The 21326-nt window shown below is 40.1% G+C and overlaps 1 protein-coding gene across 1 annotated transcript in view; it reads left to right on the forward strand.

Annotated features, from left to right (window-relative positions):
- Positions 1-286: 286 nt before the first annotated feature.
- The window catches only part of LOC103463084 (ephrin type-B receptor 1-like), a 123636-nt gene continuing 102596 nt past the window's right edge, over positions 287-21326 (forward strand). The window contains exon 1 of the mRNA XM_008406220.3: positions 287-684. Coding sequence (XP_008404442.1) covers positions 588-684 — 97 coding nt within the window. The 5' untranslated portion in view covers positions 287-587. The remainder of the gene's footprint in view (positions 685-21326) is intronic.

Raw genomic sequence — 21326 nt, forward strand, 5'->3', positions numbered from 1 at the left:
ATTTCAAAAATTTTCTAGAAAAAAGAAGAAATTGCTAAGCTCAAAGTCAAAATTTGCTGGAAAAAAAATCTCAAACTTTCTATAAAAATCTTGGAAATTTCTGAGACCCAAAAGTCCATTTTATTTTCATAAGTGGAATTTTTTAACCTTATGAATTCAGAAAATTTCTGAGATTAATCTAAAAAAAAAAAATCTTGAAATTCAAGAGGAATCCAGAAAGACACTGTGCGCTTTTGGAAAACTTGCATTTCACCACTAAGTGTCGCTGTTTAGCCACTTCTGCCGAGGTCCCGGGGCGGTGTGGGGGGAACCTGACCATTGGACACGCAGCTCGGGTCAGGTTGGGAAGAGTGGGTTATTGGTTTTCAAGCCGACATCCTCTCTCCTGATTGGGCAGGAAGGTGTCGGAGAAAACGGGCTGAGCGGAGGGAGAAGACGGATCCAACAGCAGTTTATCTCCTCTCAGCCTCCACTGACTCTGCTGCTTGTTCCTGTACGCGCCGAACTGAGGACTGAGATGTGACTGCTCACCGGAGGAATACAGCGTGTCTCCCTGGGATTTCTCTATTTTATTCTCTGCCGGCCGGATGATGGGAGCGGACAGGCGTGGAGGGATCTTGGCCGTTCCGGCCACTTGGGTTGCGCTGCTGCTCTGTGTGGTTACTCTTGTGTGCGCAGTGGAAGGTAGGTGGGCATTTGTGGATGGAGAACTGCTGCAGGGTGAAACCTGGAGTTAATTAACGCGCTAATAGATGTTAAAGCTGGGGGCTTGGAAGATGCCAACTAAGCCGGTTTAAGGAATTGGTGCAGACTTGGTTTAAGTTCATGTTGGGTTTCCAAAGAAAGAGTTTTGGGATATTGATGTACTACTGCTGGACTTTTCTCATTAAGTTTTCAACGATCTAATTTGATTATTACGTTTTATTGGTTGTCACTATAAAGCCGGTATTTTATGTTCAATATTTGCAACAAACTATAATTTCCTCTATCCACTTTGAACATTCTTCAGTGCATTTGTGTGATTTGGCAGGTCATGTTGCACGCAGTCCTCCTGCATGCGTGATGTGAATACAGTTTATGATAATGGTGTGTGCTGTTTAGTTTCAAACATCCCCATGTTTCCTCTCTGCTGAGTACACCGTCACAGCTCTGCTATCACACAGTCTGCTGGAGCAGCAAAGTGAATCATAATTATAGCTCACAGGTGCTTGGTGGCCCCCATGCTACTGCCTCCCCCACTGCTTCCCCTCTCCAGCATCACCTCTTTCTCCACCTGCTGTTTCCAGAAGCGTCATCTCCCCGCCAGCTCCTTTCCAAACACCACCTTCTGCCTCTTATGCTGCGTGCCCCTCCAACTCTAATCTCCTGTTATTTTCAGAGCATCGCGTTCTGTAGCTCCTGCTGCTTCTGCTTCTCTTGCCGCTGTTGTTTTGTGCTGCTGCTGCTCCCTGCCGAGCAAGGTTTCTGCTGTTTCGTCTCCAACAAACATCTCCCGCTGCAACTTTTTGTTTTACTTTTCTCCCCAGTGTTTCATCCTCCATTTCTTTTTCTTTTCTTTGCACCACTCCACATCTGGTCACCCTTTACGTCCTCAGACAGGGTCAGCTTGTTTCTCTCAGCATTACTCTTTGCCTCAGAGGCTCTCCAAATGGTATAATATCAAAAAATGTCTCTTCAGTCTGCTTCTCAAGCATGAACTCCTTGTTCCTCCTCCACTCAAAGTGCTGAAGTCCAAATTATCCTCTTGTAGAACCACACTTACTCCTGACCAAGTATTATCAGCTTCTCCCTTTTGCTCGAACTTCACCGACTTTTCTTTTTCTTGTACAATCCTCTGACCTGTTTTAGTTTTTCCCAAATGAATATTTGCTCGTTGCATAGTTTGCTCTCCCCTCCTGTCTTTTCTGCTGCATTCCCTGACAGCATCCACTCCCATGTTGCCTTCTGCTGATGCTTCTGCTGCCTCTGCTGCTGCTTATGGAAGTGCTAGATTAGTCCACTGCTGTGTTTTAATGGTGCGTGTAACAACGGGCCCTGTGCCTAGTCTCACCTATTATGAGGCATGTAAATGTGTGGAAGGGCAGCTTTATTTTGATTAAACAGAATGCCATTTGGATCCCCCAGTGCGTGTGTGTGTTGTGTGTGTTTACTAGGTAGGTGGTTTTAGCCAGAGAGGTGAGACAATTACTGTAGGCACAGTGTGGGTGGAGGATTGTTTTGTGGTCACAGTGGCCTTTTCATGGTAAGTAGGTGCCTAATGAGCTGAGGTATACACTTATTGGACTCCGTTGGCATAAAAAGCTCCCTCTGATGCTCTTTGTTTTCTCCCTTGCATATCTTATGTCTTGCATAGGCAGTTTTATGTGTCTTACTATTTCAAGCCATATTACAGGTGCATTATATTTTACAAATTGAAATAGTCTTGTATTATATATACATTTTTGATATGTTAAACTTTTTATAATTATGGCTTTTAACTAAAGATTGACTTAACATAAGTAGCTGCAACTAAGGGCTGTAACAAGTCCTTGAATGACTCAATTATCTCGATTAGTAAAATTCTTAAAGGCAAATTATCTGCCTCAAAGCTTCATTAAGCTTTGCTATTAACCACTCAGTGTTTAAAAATGGTGGGAAAATGAAGATGGATTTATAAAATTCAAAAGATTGTAGAAGAAGGAGTAATAGCAGGACTGATATTTGGACGTAAAGGACTTAATTAAACACTTTTTAAAATACAAAAGCATAATACTGGTAAATCCATCCATTTTCTTTCACCCTTGTCCCTTGTGGGGTCGGGAGGGTTGCTGGTGCCTCTCCAGCTAACGTTCCGGGCGAGAGGCGGGTTCACCCTGGACAAGTCGCCAGTCTGTCGCAGGGCAACACAGAGGACACACAACACTCACACACACACACACACACACACACACACACACCTAGGGACAATTTAGACAGACCAATTAACCTGACAGTCATGTTTTTGGACTGTGGGAGGAAACCGGAGTACCAGGAGAAAACCCACCATGCACAGGGAGAACATGCAAACTCCATGCAGAAAGACCCCAGGCCGGAAATCGAACCCAGAACCTTCTTGCTGCAAGGCAACAGCTCTACCAACTGCGCCACTGTGCAGCCAATACTGGTAAATGTGATTGCTGTATATGAAACAGTCCGCACTCCAGACCAGTAGGTGGCGGTAACACTACTTAGATTTTTTGCCAACCGTCATTAAGAATCAAGAAGAAGAACCACACCGGTCAGGTGATTATTTGTGTTGCACATCGCTCTCACTTCTGCCTACATGTTGTTGATGAATGCTAAGCGCTAGCAGCATAACATTCAAGTTTGGTCCTGGGCATCTGGGGGTGGATTTCATGGTCAGAGGGAAATATCTGGGTTTTTATCGCTCTTCGAGGGACCAGTAATCCAAAATTACTGACGCGATGCATGGAGTATGACAACCTTTCTCAAATGGTGGTGAATGTAGACATGTGGAGCAGAGAATCACAGAACACAGCAGGCTGTGATGGCTGGTATTAGCTTAGCATTACAGACACATTTAAAATAAATTTACCACCATCCTGGTCACCATAAATGGGTGGCGCTACATAGCTGGGATGTGTTTCTGTGTGAGACGAAGGAGCCAAATCCCGTTGTTGACATGGATACCAAAGCTGTAAGTGGCAGGGCAAAGGTGAGAGTTCATCTATTAAATTTATTCAAGCTGAATGCATAAACTAAAAGGAGTACAGGTATTTTCTTGGTGTCATAATGAGCCTGCTGCTTCGTATCTTTTTATAAAGGTGAACTATTATTGTTAGAGGTTCATTTTCTAAATGACAGAAATGTGATTGTTAGGGAGGCACAAATATGAAAATTTGGGCTGATGAGGATATCTAATATTAATACAACTGCTATGGCAGCATTTACATATATATATTTTATTCGAGTACTCAATCATCAGAATAATCGATAGATTACTAAAATAATCGTTTACAACTTCCCCAGTTGCAACCGTTTATCTGGATGCGTCCGTGTCTGGAACAGATTCAGTCCACTCCTTGTAAAATTTCCCCCAAACTCTTGAGCTTTGCGTCACAATCCTCTTAAATCTGCTGCTTGCCACACCTTTTTCTTCCATGCGATTTTCTAACATTATGTTTACTGCAGCACTCCGTAAATGGCCATTTTGCCTGTGGCATTTTATGGTTTACTGCCCTTGTGAGACAGAAAAGCATTTTTTGTTTTGGTATTTCTACTTTTCTAAGAAGGAACATTTTTGCTTTTAAGAAGTTAAAAGCCAGAAGCATCAGAAATATACTAGAGATGCATAGTGACGCTTACCTGTCAGTAATTTGATTTGCTAAATATATTTACATTAATCTTGACAAATGGTGCTAAAAATGACAATTTTACAGAATTAAAAAGCTGTTATATTTGTTTCTGGTAACCAAATCCAACAAAGTCTTTTGGTTTAAAATGTAAACTGTAAAGAGGAAAGGTATAAATTAATACACAAAGCAACTTGATGGCCAATAAATTATTTAATGAGCTTTATAACTCAATTAAAATTAGGCTATTGCTTAATTATGCGTAAGCTGCAGCCAGCATATTTTCACTGTTTTCAGGAAAAATAATGAATTGTGTGCTGTAATTATTTGAGCCAAGGGAAAGTCTTTATGTTTATTGTTTTAACTAATATTCAAAACTTTTTCCATCTTTTATTTCATCTTCTGTTTGAGAAATGCATTAAATAAAAAATCTGGCTGCCTATGTTTTGTTTCTCATTTAGATTTTTTGGAGATTTCTCCAGATCAACTAATTTTTTGTTGATTTGGATTCGTGCTTGGACTCAGTTTGGTGATGAAAAACAAAGTCTCTCTTAATCTCCATCTTGCCAGCTGATGCCTAAATGTTTTAGGTCAAAGCTGTTGTTTTTTTTCCCCAAACCATTTATATAAAAACATCTGTTCCATCTGAGAAAATTAACCCCGGGGCTGCTGCCCACATGTTTCACTGGGAGCGTAGCGTTCTTTTGGTGATGTGGAGAAATAGTTTTCTGCCAACAATCCTCTCTGAACTGCATCCCAAGCGATAAAGTTTGGTTTATTGAGAAGAAAGGCTTCTGGTTTGTGCATATGGAGCGTAGAGGAGATTGTTGTCACATGTGGAACGAAAGCAGAACCTGAGATAATCTCGCCGTTCCTTTAGCAGAAGCCTCATCAGTTTCTGTCTTGTCCTTACAGCAATTTTGCTTCAGATTTCTTCTTCTAGGTAACGTTAGTTTTGCCTCACATATCTTCTCCAATTACAGATGGCAGCGTTCACGGTACCATGGTGTGTATATATAATGAGGTGGATTTCTTTTTTGTACCACTTTTCTGTTTGACACATTCAGACAAAGATCTTTTGTAAACTTTCTCCAAACTATGGAGGCAAATCAACGTAAGGAAAATCCAGTGACGACATTTAAATGCAACTTTGGGTTAATTAAATTGACTGCAGCTGATGTCAGGTGTGTATCTAGGAAGGACCTATGGTGCAGTAGTTCTGTAAGGTGTTTCAGCTTTTTTCTATTTTTTCTTGTTACAAAAAATATGGATGAAGCTACTGCAGGACTTATTGTGTTACAAAAACTATCCAGCCATCCATTTTCTTGCACTCTTGTCCCCCAGTGGGGTTGGGAGGGGTGCCGGTGCCCATGTTTCAGGCGAGAGGTGACCGGACAGGTCGCCAGTCTGTCTCAAGGCAACACAGAGACACACAGGACACACAACTATGCACACACACACACTCACACCTAGGGGCAATTTGGACAGACCAATTAACCTGACAGTCATGTTTTTGGGCTGTGGGAGGAAACCAGAGTACCTGGAGAAAACCCACCATGCACAGGGAGAACATGCAAACTCCATGCAGAAAGACCCGGGGCTGGGAATCGAACACAGAGCCTTCTTGCTGCAAGGCAACAGCTCTACCAACTGCACCACTGTGCAGCTCCTACAAAAACTCTAAATAACAAAATAATGAGCTAATCTAAATATGGATTGTGACTGAAGGAACAAGATCCCAGATGTAAGGCTGGACTCAACCTCAGCAATGGGCTGAGGAGCCCTGTGATCTGTGGACGAGGTCAAAGTTCAGCCTGTGCTCTGAGTTGGTTCAGGTATCTGATCAGAATGCACACCTTTGGAGACGATAGATGGAGTTGATCTAAATTGACTTTAACTCTTTAATGTTCACACCTGAACATTGTTTTTATCCTTTTGCATTTTATCCAAAACTACTTAAAAATTAGGATTTAGCTATAAAATTAATGTCTAATCAATCAATAAGCTTCTTAGAAGGAAAACCGCTGGTCAGATTAGGCTTCCTACGCTTTTCTGCTTGATTCTAATATCGCTTCACATCTCAGTCTGGGGCTGCACAGTGGTGCAGTTGGTAGAGCTGTTGCCTTGCAGTAAGAAGGTTCTGGGTTCGATTCCCGGTCTTTCTGCATGGAGTTTGCATGTTCTCCCTGTGCATGGTGGGTTTTCTCCAGGTACTCCGGTTTCCTCCCACAGTCCAAAAACATGACTGTCAGGTTAATTGGTCTCTCCAAATTGTCCCTAGGTGTGAGTGTGTGTGTGCATGGTTGTGTGTCTCTGTGTTGCCCGGCAACAGACTGGCGACCTGTCCAGGTCACCCTGCCTCTCGCCCAGAACGTTAGCTGGAGATACACCAGCAACCCTCCCGACCCCACTAAGGGACAAGGGTGTAAAGAAAATGGACAGATGGATCTCAGTCTGGACTTTCTCCCATTGACTTGGATTCATCCTGCAGAATTTCCACCCAGCCAATCGGTGAACAGAAGGAGCTGTGAACAAAGACGTTGATTTTCTGTGCGGTTTCAGAATTGTACTCTGCCTGTAGTTTTAGCGATGAGGTTGGAGGAAGTGAATGAAGCCTTTCAGTCTGTTATCACCTGGTTCAGCTCGCAAGAGAGTGCCGTCACTTCTAAAGGTGTAAAAGATGCCACAATAATGGCTTTTCAGAGAATTACTACAACACTGAGAAGAACTGCAGTCATCCTGTCTGCCAAAGTAGCATCTATGTTGCAGAGCTAACAGATATCCAGTGTTACTCGCACCACTGGTCTTTATTTGGACATCACCAACCTGCAGTTCTCCCGTTTCTCAGTGTTTGGGATTTTCTTTGTAGCTCATTGCAAAGAGTCGCTTCACTTTAGCGTTTGAAAGGATTTTGACTGAATTGCATCTGATTTACAATGAGATCTCCAAGTAGCTTTTTATGCCATGGAGTTGAAAACTGTATATTTTTGAGAATGGAGTCAGCACACTTGAATACTGTAAACAAAACAAAGCTGTAAGCAGGATTTGCGTCCGCTCACCATTGTAGCTCGAGAATTGCTGCCTCGTTCTCTGACCTTTGTGTTCTTCCTGGGTTTTCACCTACTCAGCGAGCCTAAATGGCTCTTCAGTAATCCTGCGTTTGACCCTTTTATTCTGAAAGTCAATGCAACGCCTGACCCAGCGGATATTATTTAGTATAAGTGCTACATATCCCACAAACAAGCTCTGGGAGAGGTGGCAAAGTCACTCTGTTTCTGACCCAAATGTCCAGTCAGCAGCAGACTCTGCCACCTAAAGTGCTGATTTGTGCCAGTGTTGAGTGTCAAAGGGTTGGAGACTTAATTTAGCTCCTTTTTTTCATGCAGGAGATTCTAGTTTGGGCCTGTTTGTGAATTCATGAACTGGCTTTACTCATCCGCACCATGGAGGCTAAAAGTGAATTGCACTTGTGGATGTCTGACTGCATGCATCATTCCCGATTCGGGGCTTTTCCCTGGAGCCCAAACACAAACATGCTCCACTCCATGTGTCACCCTGTGATGTGCTAAAGGTTAAACATCAGAGATCTGGCCTCAGATGTTGCTGTTAGCAGGGATAGCTGTGATACTTAATGTTGGCATTTGCAACATAAATAATTACGCTCTCGACTTTGGAAATCAATTATGCTCTCATTGCGAAAAGATGCGCAGACGCCAAGTGACATTTTAACAGGCTGGCTTCCAAAAATACATACACACTGCAGCCTGCTCTGTTAGCTCATGTATTAAAGATGCTGTTTCCATGTTCATCTTGTGGCAGGTTATCAATGTGACAGACAGCTGAAAGGAAAAGTACAGGCTTGGAAGAAGAGCCTTTGGACCCGTCCTGAGGTTTTTACTCATGTTTGTTTTCCAGTCTAAGTTTTCCTCAGGGACTGCCTTCGGTTTTTTAATATTTATCTCCATGCAGCATCCAGATTGTTTCAGGATATATTCATTTTTTATTCTTCTGTGAGGTACTTGGAAGCAGTGGGAATATTTACTTTTGGCTGAGAGGCCCAGAATCTGTTGCTGTATTTTTCATGGCCTATTGGACGTTAAGAGGCAATTTTCGATCTGTCAGTACAATATTAGACTTTGCGCTCCGCACCCAGAGGCTTTCAGACGTCGCTTTCACAGCTTTCACTGGTCCAGGAAGTCATTTCTAACAAAACATGCCTAATGTTTACAGAAATGTTATTAATTAGTTACATTAGTGTGAAAATCGGTCCTTAACTATGAAACTTCACACATTTTCTGTTAATTTCCACACCATCAGTTCCCTCTTTCTAACATAGAAGAAGAAGAAGAACATGCTGGTCCATTTTATCACAGTCACATTTATTTTATTTTTTTGGTGTGCACCATGTCTAAGCTGAGCTTTTAGAGTGATGCCTGTAAATGCAGCTCAGACATCATGTTCTGGACTCTGGAAGAAGAAAACATGGTGTCAGACTGAATATCTTTAGAAATGCTTTTTTTTAAAAATGAAAAAAATGAACAAATTTTTGTTCTGAAGCAAATAAGGCAGCTTACAGCTTTCAGTCAACTGGCAAAAGTAAAGAGAAGTGCCGTCAATAAAGCATATTGGTAAAGAACAAAGTGTCCTGTGAAGAGGACTCTGTTAAAATATTTTTAAAAATTTGTATTTAGAAATCAGTTTTTCCAGATTTCTAATCAGAAATGGATCACAATTGATCTCTGATGTTCAAAAATCAGTAAAAGTTAACGCTATAAACTGTTGTGACAAAGTGGTTGAGATTGTACTTTTCTATCTATTCACATATTTATTGCATATTATTTCACATTTATTGTAACTTTGCTTCATATTGTTTCTCCGGTTTGTTTGCATTATGCTGCAGTTTACAACCAAATATGTTTTTTTAAAGTATCACTATTGAATTATTACTAGTTTACTTGAATTTCCCATTTATTAAACGTACATTACATTACCAGAAAGCATTTCCTGTTTGTTTCTGACGTCACTGATGACATAACTGGGTGCCATCCAGGACAGTAGCATTTATTTTATTTAAATTAAACATTTGATATTTAAATTTGTAAATGAGATTAATGTTATTTCAGTGTCTTTGAATGTTCAGGTGTGTTTTTGGAGATGAATAACTTAACAAGTATGCATCATTTTCTTAATATTAGCAGAAACAACATGTCTGGGATTGAAATGGCTGCTTACATGTTGGCCCTTCTGATGATTTGTGTTTTATCAAATTCGTTGCACACTTTGTAACATGGAGAAATTGTCCGGTTGTGTTGCTACTAGCAGTTAGCGCAATTAGCAAATCCTGTTGGTTTTTTGGCTGCACAGTGGCGCAGTTGGTAGAGCTGTTGCCTTGCAGCAGGAAGGTTCTGGGTTCGATTCCCGGCCCCGGTCTTTCTGCATGGAGTTTGCATGTTCTCGCTGTGCATGGTGGGTTTTCTCCGGGTTCTCCGGTTTCCTCCCACAGTCCAAAAACATGACTGTCAGGTTAATTGGCCTCTCCAAATTGTCCCTAGGTGTGAGTGTGTGTGTGCATGGTTGTGTGTCTCTGTGTTGCCCTGCGACAGACTGGCAACCTGTCCAGGGTGACCCCGCCTCTCGCCCGGAACGTTAGCTGGAGATGGGCACCAGCAACCCTCCCGACCCCACTGAGGGACAAGGGTGAAAGAAAATGGATGGATGGATGTTGGTTTTTCCAACTTGGTAGCAGAATTGCCAGCTTTTGAGAACTAAAGTGAGGAACACCGACACTCCGTCATTTTGTGTTTGAGAGGTATAATGAATGACATAAAGAAAAATGTCACATCTCTTGAATGACTTTTAGAGGAGAGGCTCCTTGGTGCCACTGGACTCCCTGGCTGCATAGACTGGTTGTAAGGCTTTGCTTTTCCACTGCGCACCCTTTCAGCACTTTATTCTAATCATATTTTAGGTGCGCAGCTTTTTTAGTGGTTATTATAATTGCTGTAAGTGTGACTCCTTTCTCTCTGTAGACGGAACCCAGCTTGCAGAGAAGTAGATATAGTAACGGTTAAGGAAGAGTAAATGAATTTCTACGGAAATGTAAAAACTGAGAGGTTTTATTTTTTTCCAGTCTTTATAAACTTCTTGTTTAAACATGTTTATTACCCATATAAATATTTGCAGTGACTAATCAAAACATGTGAAAATATGTCGAATATTATGTATTTTGAGGGATGTGCATTAATCCTGTGTGGATGTGATGTAATCAGATCGAAGTTCCTCCTTCTGAGGCAAATCAAAATGAGCAGCAACTTTTTTTTTTTAGCTTTTGTGACATTTATTTGATAACTAACACCCATTTCCAGCCCTCTGGTTTTACATGCTAGTCACTCATTCAATCACTTGACTGAAAATCTGCATAATTTGACATTTTAGAGCTGTTGTGTGCATCATTTGTTCTCATCGCTGATATTTTTAGCACATTGACACCTTTTGATTTTCTTTAATATTTGATGTCATGTTACTGTAAGTCAATGCTTCCTCCACTCTGACTGATTTAAGTTTAAATAAAATAATTTAAAGCTTATTTAACCACTAAGTTTTTATCTGGTAAGAAATGAGACGGGCGAGTAAAACTACGCAAAAATATAATTCCTTTTGAACAAAAAGAATGTTCTTTATTTAAATTCTGTTACATTTTATCTTTATACATCACTAAAAATTACATTTATTGGTATTGCAACACTCATTTTCATGTTTTCAGTTGCATTTTGATTATTTAGGGCGGACGGCCTCTTTGCCACAACCCTAAACAATTCGACCACTTCAAAAAATGTTTTACTTATAATATGAAGAAACATCTAATTTAATAAACCTCTAAATCACAATCAATACAGACGATAAGAGTAATAATTTATCTTGTGTAAAAAGCACAAGCTGGATGGATTGAGCTTTATAAAATGATTCAGTTTATTTGCATCACGAACCAGCTTAATAAATTATATTTCTCTGATATGAAAGTATAATTGGTAGTGTTACAGAAGAGAGAGAGAGCTGGTGGGCATAAAGGAATGAAAGAATCTTTTGTTTTCACCTAAATTCTCTCCTTTTCTTTCACTGGGGGTCCATTATTCTGTCACTTCAACTAATTTGCAGCTCAAAGAGTCACATCAATATTCGACTGTTAGGGAGATGGCAGTGGCAGGCTCCTTGAGTTCTGCTGTCTCCCGTATTGATTTTCTTTTTCATCATGCAAGGTAAGTGTTGGCATCAATTACCCTTTGTTTCAGACAGAATTATTTCCTGACAGTCCTGCAGAAGAGATTTTATAAGAACGCACGCGATTACGTTAATTTTAGAAAGGGAAAAACCTGGAAGCAAGCTAGAAATATAAAACTATGTTAATATTTATTTTTATTTCGTAAGCAGGGATGGATATTGCATGGAATAACAAAAATGTTTTTAAAAGGCAAATGTATATCTATTTTTTTTAAATCTTTTGCAATTGAATCTAGAACTAATTTGTTTACATTTGACTGGAAAATAAGAGTTCAGTTCAAACCTCAGTTTGTTGATGCGAATCAAGTCATTTATCTCAATCCTCCGTCTGCTGAATCTTCCATCTCTGGTGAGGACTGGCGGGAAAAGTGAGATCAGATCACATGAGAAGTTTGTGACGAAGTCATGATGGTTTAAAATGAAATGTTCTTCTCCCGTAAACCCCTTTATGTTTCTTCAGCTCCTTCTTTGTACACTGCCCAAAAAAATAAAGGGAACACTTAAACAACACAATATAACTCCAAGTAAATCAAACTTCTGTGAAATCAAACTGTCCACTTAGGAAGCAACACTGATTGACAGCGGGGTCCCTGGTCGGGTCAAGAGTTTGGGGGAAATTTTACCAGGAGTGGACTGAATCTGTTCCAGACACGGACGCATCCAGATAAACGGTTGCAACTGGGGCTGTTGTAAATGATTATTTTAGTAATCTATCGATTATTCTGATGATTGAGTACTTGAATAAAATATAGGGTCCCCGTTGTCAATCAGTGTTGCTTCCTAAGTGGACAGTTTGATTTCACAGAAATTTGATTTACTTGGAGTTATATTGTGTTGTTTAGGTGTTCCCTTTATTTTTTTGAGCAGTGTATATCACTTTAGTCGTGTTGTTTCGGTTTAGTCAGCGAGGGCAGAGTGTGCTTTCAGAACATGCAGCTGGGATTGTGGGACCAAGAGGATTTATTATGATTCCAAGCAAGATTTACCCAAATAAAATACGAGTTAGGATTTCCTCTTGCGTGCTGAAAAATGGTTTTGTGCTTTCTTTAATATGGTATTCTCCAGTACTTCTCTGACTTGATGGATGTTGGAGGTTTATAAATCAGAGTTTCAGTCTTTTTCTTTGGATCACAGCAGTCAGATGTTGGTTCTCACTGTACCAGGTTCTGCTGGAGGTGATTTTTCTTCCCACTGTCACCATGTGCATGCTCATTGTAAGGGATAGCTGCTAATGATCCTGAGCGTTGTGCAAACCCACACAATTGATCACTGAAGACAATCGTTAAAAGGAAAAATAATCTTTTAAATTAAGTAATGTTTTAGTGATTTTCCATCCATCCATCCATCCATCCATCCATTTTCTTCCGCTTATCCGGGGTCGGGTCGCGGGGGCAGCAGCTTCAGAAGGGAGGCCCAGACTTCCCTCCCCAGCCACTTCTTCCAGCTCCTCCAGGAATCCCAAGGCGTTCCCAGGCCAGCCGAGAGACGTAATCCCTCCAGCGTGTCCTGGGTCTTCCCCGAGGCCTCCTCCCCGTGGGACGTGCCCGGAACACCTCACCAGGGAGGCATCCAGGAGGCATCCTTACCAGATGCCCGAGCCTCAACTGGCTCCTCTCGACGTGGAGGAGCAGCGGCTCTACTCTGAGTCCCTCCCGGATGACCGAGCTTCTCTCTCTAAGGGAGAGCCCAGCCACCCTGCAGAGGAAACCCATTTCGGCCGCTTGTACCCGTGATCTCGTTCTTTCGGTCATGACCCAAAGCTCATGACCATAGATGAGGGTGGGAACGTAGATCGACCGGTAAATCGAGAGCTTCGCTTTTTGGCTCAGCTCTCTCTTCACCACGACGGACCGGTACAGCGCCCGCTTCACAGTAGACGCTGCCCCAATCCGCCTGTCGATCTCCCGCTCCCTTCTTCCCTCATTCGTGAACAAGATCCCCAGATACTTAAACTCTTTTTAGTGATTTTCTCCTTTTAGTGATTTTCTTTTTTTAAAATAGAAAACACAGAAATAAACTCCAATAGAATAAAATGTTGGATTTATTCTCATTACGTTTAAGACATGATACCAACAGACTGACACGAAATCAACAACTGTAATGATGTCGCTGACAGAAGATCCATTTTTAGCAATACTGACTACAAAAGACCTCAGCGGTATAGAAAAAGCCACATGCAGGATCCTTTTGTGGCTTCCCAGATGTATTACGCCGTTTCCAGTTTTCTGCATGCTGCAGCTCTGAGCTGCAGACCTGTATAGCTCAGCATATGATTGAACATAATGGCCCATTATTTATTTGCTGGTTGTAAGTGGGCCCTCTGCCAGCCTCTTCAGGGTTCCTGCCGTGGCCATATGGTCTCACAGATAGCCATGCTGGAACGAAGCAGTGAGCCGCAGAAGAAAAGGGGCGAGACATGACGGAGGAGCCGTTGCACATCAGTTATTTTGCTTCACCTTGAAAAGGTTGTGGAGGAAACGGAGCCTCATCTAGAATTTTAATCACCTTTTGTTATTGGATATTAATGCTGAGCAGTAAAAAACAAACTTGGCAGTCACGTCTGTTACTGTGCATGTCTGTTTCCTTTTTGATTTAAATTCAGATTTTAGCGTTTTTTCATAATGTGTGCCCTTAAAAAGTTTTCTAAAATGCAGATCAGTTACAGGAATTTCAGTTATTTTATGGTGAAAATTATTGGTCATGATTTGATAACTTTTAGTCTTCCAGTAGATGTTTGAACAGAAAATGTACTAACGCTTTTTGAATGCATTTTATCATGTTAAACAAAGATGATTTTAACTAAATAAACAATAAAATATCCATGACATTCAGTTTTCATTTATCTTTTACGGTTAGAAGATTGGAAATGTGTGTTTTGTTTATTTAATTTCCAATAAATGAACACATTTAGGATGCAACTAAACGTCTGAATTAAATTTTTATTTCCTTTCAGGAAGCTTTGTTGGCTACTTGTACGATTCTGCTATAATGATTGACTGCAGGCTTTCAGTCATGTGAAACTACACAACTTGATAAAATAAAGTTTCTTCTGCAAGTTACTCAGTTTCAGAGGCTCAGACAGGTCGACGCTGTGCTGCTGTAGAAACCCCAAAGTAATTCCCAATTAAATTTTGTTTCAAACTTCACCTCAACCTGAGGTTTTTAGTGATGGGCTGTTGCGCATCCTTAACTTGTGGGCTGTTTTGTATTTGCTTTGTTTTGGATATTTGCGGTTAAAATTGGATGTTTCTGCACCTCCACCATTAGATTCAGCCATGCTTTAGTGAAGCGTCGCCATCAGGAGTTTAAGCAGACTGCAGCAGAGATGGGAGACTTTTAGGGTGCGTCCACACTGCAGCCTCAAGTGACTCAATTCCGATTTTCTTGCCGGGGCCGTTCACACAGCCAGTAAATGCGACCTGCAGTGTGAACGGGCAAACAACCTGAAAGTGTCCCGCATGCGCACTAGAGGGCGCCATAGCGTCAGCGTTCTGTGTTCTGCCAACCGGCATAAAAAGAAGAAGAAGAGCTCAGTGTTTGCGGAAGTAAACATGGAGTCTAACGGTGGAGCTTAGCTTACATATTTGAAGTTGTTGTCCAACCGGAGCAGCAAATTAACAATTTCCTCCTCATATAATCCGTCATGGTTGCTGTTTTTCTTCCCACTTGCGCGTATCAGGAGCAGAATAGTGAGATTTGTTGAGAATCAGTGACGTTCAGTTCAGATGAAGGCGACCTGGACGTTACGGTCACATTTGAATCGGATACTTATCGGATATGGGTCACATTCTGAAAAGAATCCGACCTGTGCTGTTCAGACTGTCAAGAAAAGATCGGATACATGTCGCATTACGTCAAAAAAAAAATCGGAATTGGGTCACTTCAGGCTGCAGTGTGAACGCAGCCTGAATCACCTGCAGATGTGAACAAGACTTCAGATTGTAAGTTACATTAGCAACTGTAACTCCTAAAGCTTAAGGTTGATACTTTTTCCCCAAACTGTGTACGTCTAGGAGTAAATCATGAAGCCAGCGAAAGGAAAAACTGGGTTAAAAATGTCAAGTGGTGCTTTTCAGCTGCAGTTCCACCAGCAGTAATCAGACGTTCATCCAGTGGGAGCTCAGGCTGATAAACATACATGGGTTGGTCATGATGATTGACTCCTAGCAACACTTACAGGTAAATGACAGAAAACAGTTGGACCTCTCTCAATCCTCCAGCATGATTTGTGTGATGGTGGAAAAAACCTATCTTGTTGTGAGCAATCAGAGTTGATGTGTTGCATTTTATTGGTGAAGCCCATTTTTTTCCTAATGACAGACAGAAAAGCATGGAACTGGGGAACGTAACACATCGATTACCGTTTGGGTTTGTACACAGTAAAAATGCCAGTGTTGAATTAACACCCAAAAGTGTCCATATGTGTCCAAGTCGGCTGGTGTTAAAGTAACACTTTTAAAAGTGTTAAAAGATTGACACCCATTTTTTGTTAAATTAACATTGGTCTATAATACTGAAAAGGGTTTAAGAAAAGTTAAACTTTCCATTTCTGTGTATTGTTTTGAATATTTTCCACTGGATTTGATTGATATTGACACCTGGTGGGTCAATTATTTACTTTTTTAACACCACATTATGTTTTGTGATCAACACTACACTGGTGTTACTTTTAATATATTTTAACACTAACACCGTTGTAAATGTTAATGTGACACTCTGTATTGTTGAATTTAACACCAGCCGACTTGAACACATATGGACACTTTTGGGTGTTAATTCAACACTGGCATTTTTACTGTGTACAAACTAAAAGTTTTGATTCAGTTGTTGAAATGGTAGCATAGCTCAAGTTAAATTAAATGTGTATTTCAGACATAACTCAACGGTTTTTACCCACAGATGAAGTATTTTAACGTCTCTTGGAAAGAATAAGATGAATAACGCCCTGGATTTTCTGGAAGTTCTGTGATTGTCCTTTAATTGTGCAGTTTTTAGTTTTTAGCGCTGCACCTCCACAGTGTTTTTGTTCTACTTTCAGGTAGCACCTTATCAGCTCGCAGTAGGGTGACCAAGCATCTGTGCTCTTTTGTAGCAGCTTCACACTCACTCGGTTTCATTGACACTGGCCTTTTACAGCCGCAGACTTTTGTTCTGTCGGCTGCTAAGCCGCTCTGCTGGAGCAGCGAGACATTCAGTGTTTCTGCTCAGGAACAGAAGGAGAAAAAAGAAAAAACGCTGTTCAGGTTCGACACATGTACTCCCCGTGTTGCCATTCGTCTAGCGCAAATGTCACACACTACAGCTGTGTATGTATTGTGGGACTACTGATCAGCCTTTCTGTGATTTTAAACAATACTTTTTATATTTTTAGTGCAATATGAACACATGCATTAAATTGGATGCAGAAAGAAATGGAAATGAAGCTTAGTACTGTGCGGCTTTGCAGTAAAGAGGATTTCCACCAGCGCTCGGAAAATGTTGGCAAGAAAAATGTATTTGTGCAACATTACTCGTACAATTTCCATAAAATGTAAAATTTCAGTAACTACACTGTAAAAACACAAACGCTTACCCAGAATGTTTGGTCTAGTTTCTAGTGTCAATATCTTGAAATAAGGCAAAACTAACTTACAAGTGATTTTTCAACAAGATATGGAGGCTTGTTTTAAGTAAAGAATTGACTTAAAACTGCTAGTTCCATTGGCAGATTATTTCACTTATAACATTTTTCCCTTGTTATAAGTTATTTCAATGGAACAGGGACATTTTCATCAATATTAGGAAGTTATTTACTTGAAACAAGCCTTTATCTTGCTGAAAAGTCCATTTTAATAGTCTTATTTCAAGTTTACTCTGATATTAGCACTAAAAATTAGAACAAAATGACTTAGTAAGATTGTGTGCTTGTGTTTTCGGTACAAGTCAAGGGGAGTGGATCATTAAACAGTCTAATAAATTGATTTCTGTGTGACAGACATGCAGATACATGTGAGGTTAAAGACGAGCAAAGTCACAAATCATTTTTATAGCACCAGCTAACCCAACAGGCTAGTTATAAACTATTTATAAGCCCCAACATTCGCAAGAACAAACTTCACACAGCAACGTCTGCATAGCCGAGATCCCAATTAAAGACTTTCTGCTGTGAGGCAGCGTTGCTAATCACCACACCAACCCTTTCATCCCGCTCCTTACTTGGAAAATCAATTTCAGGAGGAAATTATTATTTTTTAATTATTTGGATCTTGCACTAGTTCAAGTTCACTTAGATAAATCTATTATTTTACTATATTCACAATATCTATCCCACCTTGGGCACCATAAGAGCAAGAATATTCAATTATTACCTCCTTTTTGTCGTGCACCTACACTGGCTGTTGGATGGCATTTTCTAGTTCAGTTTTCAAAGACGGCATTTGCTGATTTACATTTCTGAATTTTGAAATATATTATAAGGAAAATGTTGTTGTTCAGAAAAACACGTTGAATCTGACCACACCCGTTAGGTGTAAACACTTCGCTGTTCTGACCTACGCAGTTAAAACAATATGTCGAGCAAAAGTCATTCAGAGATTCTTTGTCCACTCCGTTAAGAGTGGACAAAGGTCAAGTGACACAAGAGCCCCAACCTAAGAACAAGGAGTTTAAAGAGGACACATGATGGGAAATTTGCATTCTGCATATCTTTGTATGTGCATTTGCTGGTTCTGATTAGTTTGTTTTTGGTGTCTGAAAAATGACCCATTTCAAAAATCACAAATCAGCAGGCACTGCCCATCACCTAGCAACCCAAGCTCAGCTCCAGCACCTTTGGTCAGCTGGTTTTATCTCTTTATTCTCTGTACAATGGCTGCTGGAAAAGACAAAATACTTTCTTGTTGAAACCACTTTCTGTATTTTTGTTGGTTGTGCTGAGGCTCCAGTTATGCTTTTCAAAGATGTACGATTGTATTATGGTGGAGTTTGTGGGCGTGGCCAGCAGCAGCTTGGATTTAAAGTGACAGGAGCCCAAAAACAGTTGGTTCTGAAAGGAGCTGAAAACGGGCAGAACTGAGTGAAATCTCATTATCTAAGACTAATTTTGTGCTAAATGTAATTAATGAACAGACCCATCCTAATATGTTCAAGAAGCACCTTTAATTATTTTATCTCAAGCTGTAAGAATTTGAACAGTCGGTTTAATTATGTATCTAGAAATCAAAATATCGCTCATAAACTGAGTTTACCTTTCCAAAGAAAAATCATTTGATGAAGCTAAATCTTTATCACCTAAAAGTTAATTATGCAACTTTTTCAGAATTTTAAATGGTAAAATTTCACATTTGTTCGTCTTATGTAATAAATCTGTATATTAGTGTTTTTACTGTAACTGATTATGAAAAAGTTGAAAAGAAAATGACCGAATGAATAAATTCCCACCAAAAACATTTTGGGATTAATTTCACATAATTTTTGCCTTTAATTATGGATTTTTTGTGGCAAATTTATGACGTTTTGACTTTACAGAAGTTTTTTTCTTAATTTTACTCTTTAGAAAATGAAGATTAATCTGAATTTTTTTGTATAAATGTACTCCTCCGTGTTTTTTTTTTTCTTATCTACAATGGCCCCAACACTCTATTGCACAGCCTAACATTAAATCTGTTTCATACACAGACGGAGTCATTTTACAACTGAATATACTACTTAATATTCTCTTAATGCGAATAAATATATTTTCATAATCATGAATTTGAGCAGACTGACTTCAGACTGTCAAACTCTGATTGTCTGCTTCCAGTTGCTAAAATAATATGCATATAAAAGGATATCCAGTCATTTGTATTTAGTAATTGGCTTTGCAGCAGGTCCCTAATCCAGAGAAAGCATGTGCAGAGTGTAACGACTCGGCATGTTCCTTTTAACAAGGAGGCATTTTAACAAAGGGCAAAATGGCCATGAGCAAAGCTAGACATTGTTCTAATTCATGCAAAATGCAGAGTAAAGTCACTCAGTTCTAGACTTATTTACCCATTAACATTTAATAAAGGTCTAGGTTTATTCATAAATGTTTAGTTCTTAAAATCTAAATTAGGTGGAAGCCATTTATTTCTGAAAGAAAGTACTGTTTTAAATTAGTAGCGGGGGAAAAAAGAAGCATTTTCCATAAAGTATTTGATGGAAAGTTCAGTATTTACACTTTTCTTTATGTCTTGAGAATAGAAATGAGTGGCAGCACTTCCGCCGAGTGTTGAAGCTTTATGACATTTCCTTTCACTTTTCACAACTTTCTGTGAACAATGATGTTTTAAAAATGCATCAATAAAGATTTAAAGTGAGAAAAGGACACAAGAGCTCCTTTGATGCTGAGAAATTTAGCCTGAATACCCCGAAAATGAGAGGGAGCAAGATAAGAAGTAAGGAAACAGAGATTCAAGGAGGAGCTGTTGTGTCGAAGCCCTGAGGGTCGCTCAAGGAGAAGACATGGAAACAGTTCTGAGTCAGCCTGGGTGTGTGTGTGTGTGTGTGTGAGCTGGTGCCAGTGTCAAAGTCGAGCGCTGTTGTCTGTTACAACTTGAATGCATACATACAGAAACGCACAGACACCCACACAGTGGCAGGCAGCATGGAAAACTGTGTCTTTAAGGCAAAGATGACGAGTGCAGCAGGAATCAGAATGACATGGATAACATTGCAGATTAGAAACTGGAGAAGCAGATGAAAGTTTTCTTCTTCGGGGCAGTTTTTCTGAAAGTTTCATTTATTTCAATTTGTGTCAGTGAGCATAGCTTGTTGCTGTGTTTCTGCTTTTCTTTCTCCAAACCACCCGGAGCGCCTGACCCTCCTCCAGTTTGTATCTCGAGGAGCAAAGAGGCTGAGAAAGTTAAAGATCCTTTCTTAGGGCTGAAGTTGTTTAAGAATCGTTTGTTTGGCTTAACTTGCCAGCAGAATATTGTGTTTCCTGACAGAAGAAATAGCTACTACTAAATAAAGGACGACGCGACCTTTTGATGAACTGTAGTTGTAATTGTGGGTCATTTTAGGGAACATCTGGATTTAATCTCAACAGAACATCAGAAAAATAAAAAAAACACATTTTCTTTTATCTTTCCTTTGTTTACGTACCACCGTCTGGGTCAGTGGTTCTTAACCTTTTTTGAGGTACTGAACCCATCAGATTCATATGTGCATTCACTGAACCCTTCTGTAGTGATGAATATGATTTTCCCCCCCAAATTCAAGACATAGACCCACCTAGAGTCTAGTCGGGTCACTCCATGATCACCAAGTCTTCTTAAAAGGTAGAGTCTCTGAGAACAGTTCTTCAAAATACAGTCAGTGTTTTCAGCAAAGTTGAGCTGACTGTCCAGGAACGACCCAAGGTATTTAAAATTTGCCAGTTTCAACAGGTTGGCCATCGAGAGAAACTGGAACCACTTTAAGGTTTTGTTTAGATCATTTAATTAGCTCTACATTCTTAAGAGAATGAAAAATTAATAATAAATAATAAAGACTTTGTGGTATTCTGATTTAGGAATGTAATCATATTAACTGTGTTACCACCCCCACGCCACTAGAGGCAGTAGCAACCACAAAAAGATGCGACTAAGGAGCAGATTTAGAAGTACAGAATTTGGTAAAAACTGAGTTTTGCTGAAGTAATTAAAGACACAAGTTCAAATCCAAGCTGAGAGTGGAGCTCCTTCAATCAGTGAACGCCTGACGTCTAAAATCTTC

This window comes from Poecilia reticulata, chromosome 4 (assembly GCF_904066995.2).
Source record: "Poecilia reticulata chromosome 4, P_reticulata-male-v2, whole genome shotgun sequence".
NCBI classification, from domain to species: Eukaryota; Metazoa; Chordata; class Actinopteri; order Cyprinodontiformes; family Poeciliidae; genus Poecilia; species Poecilia reticulata.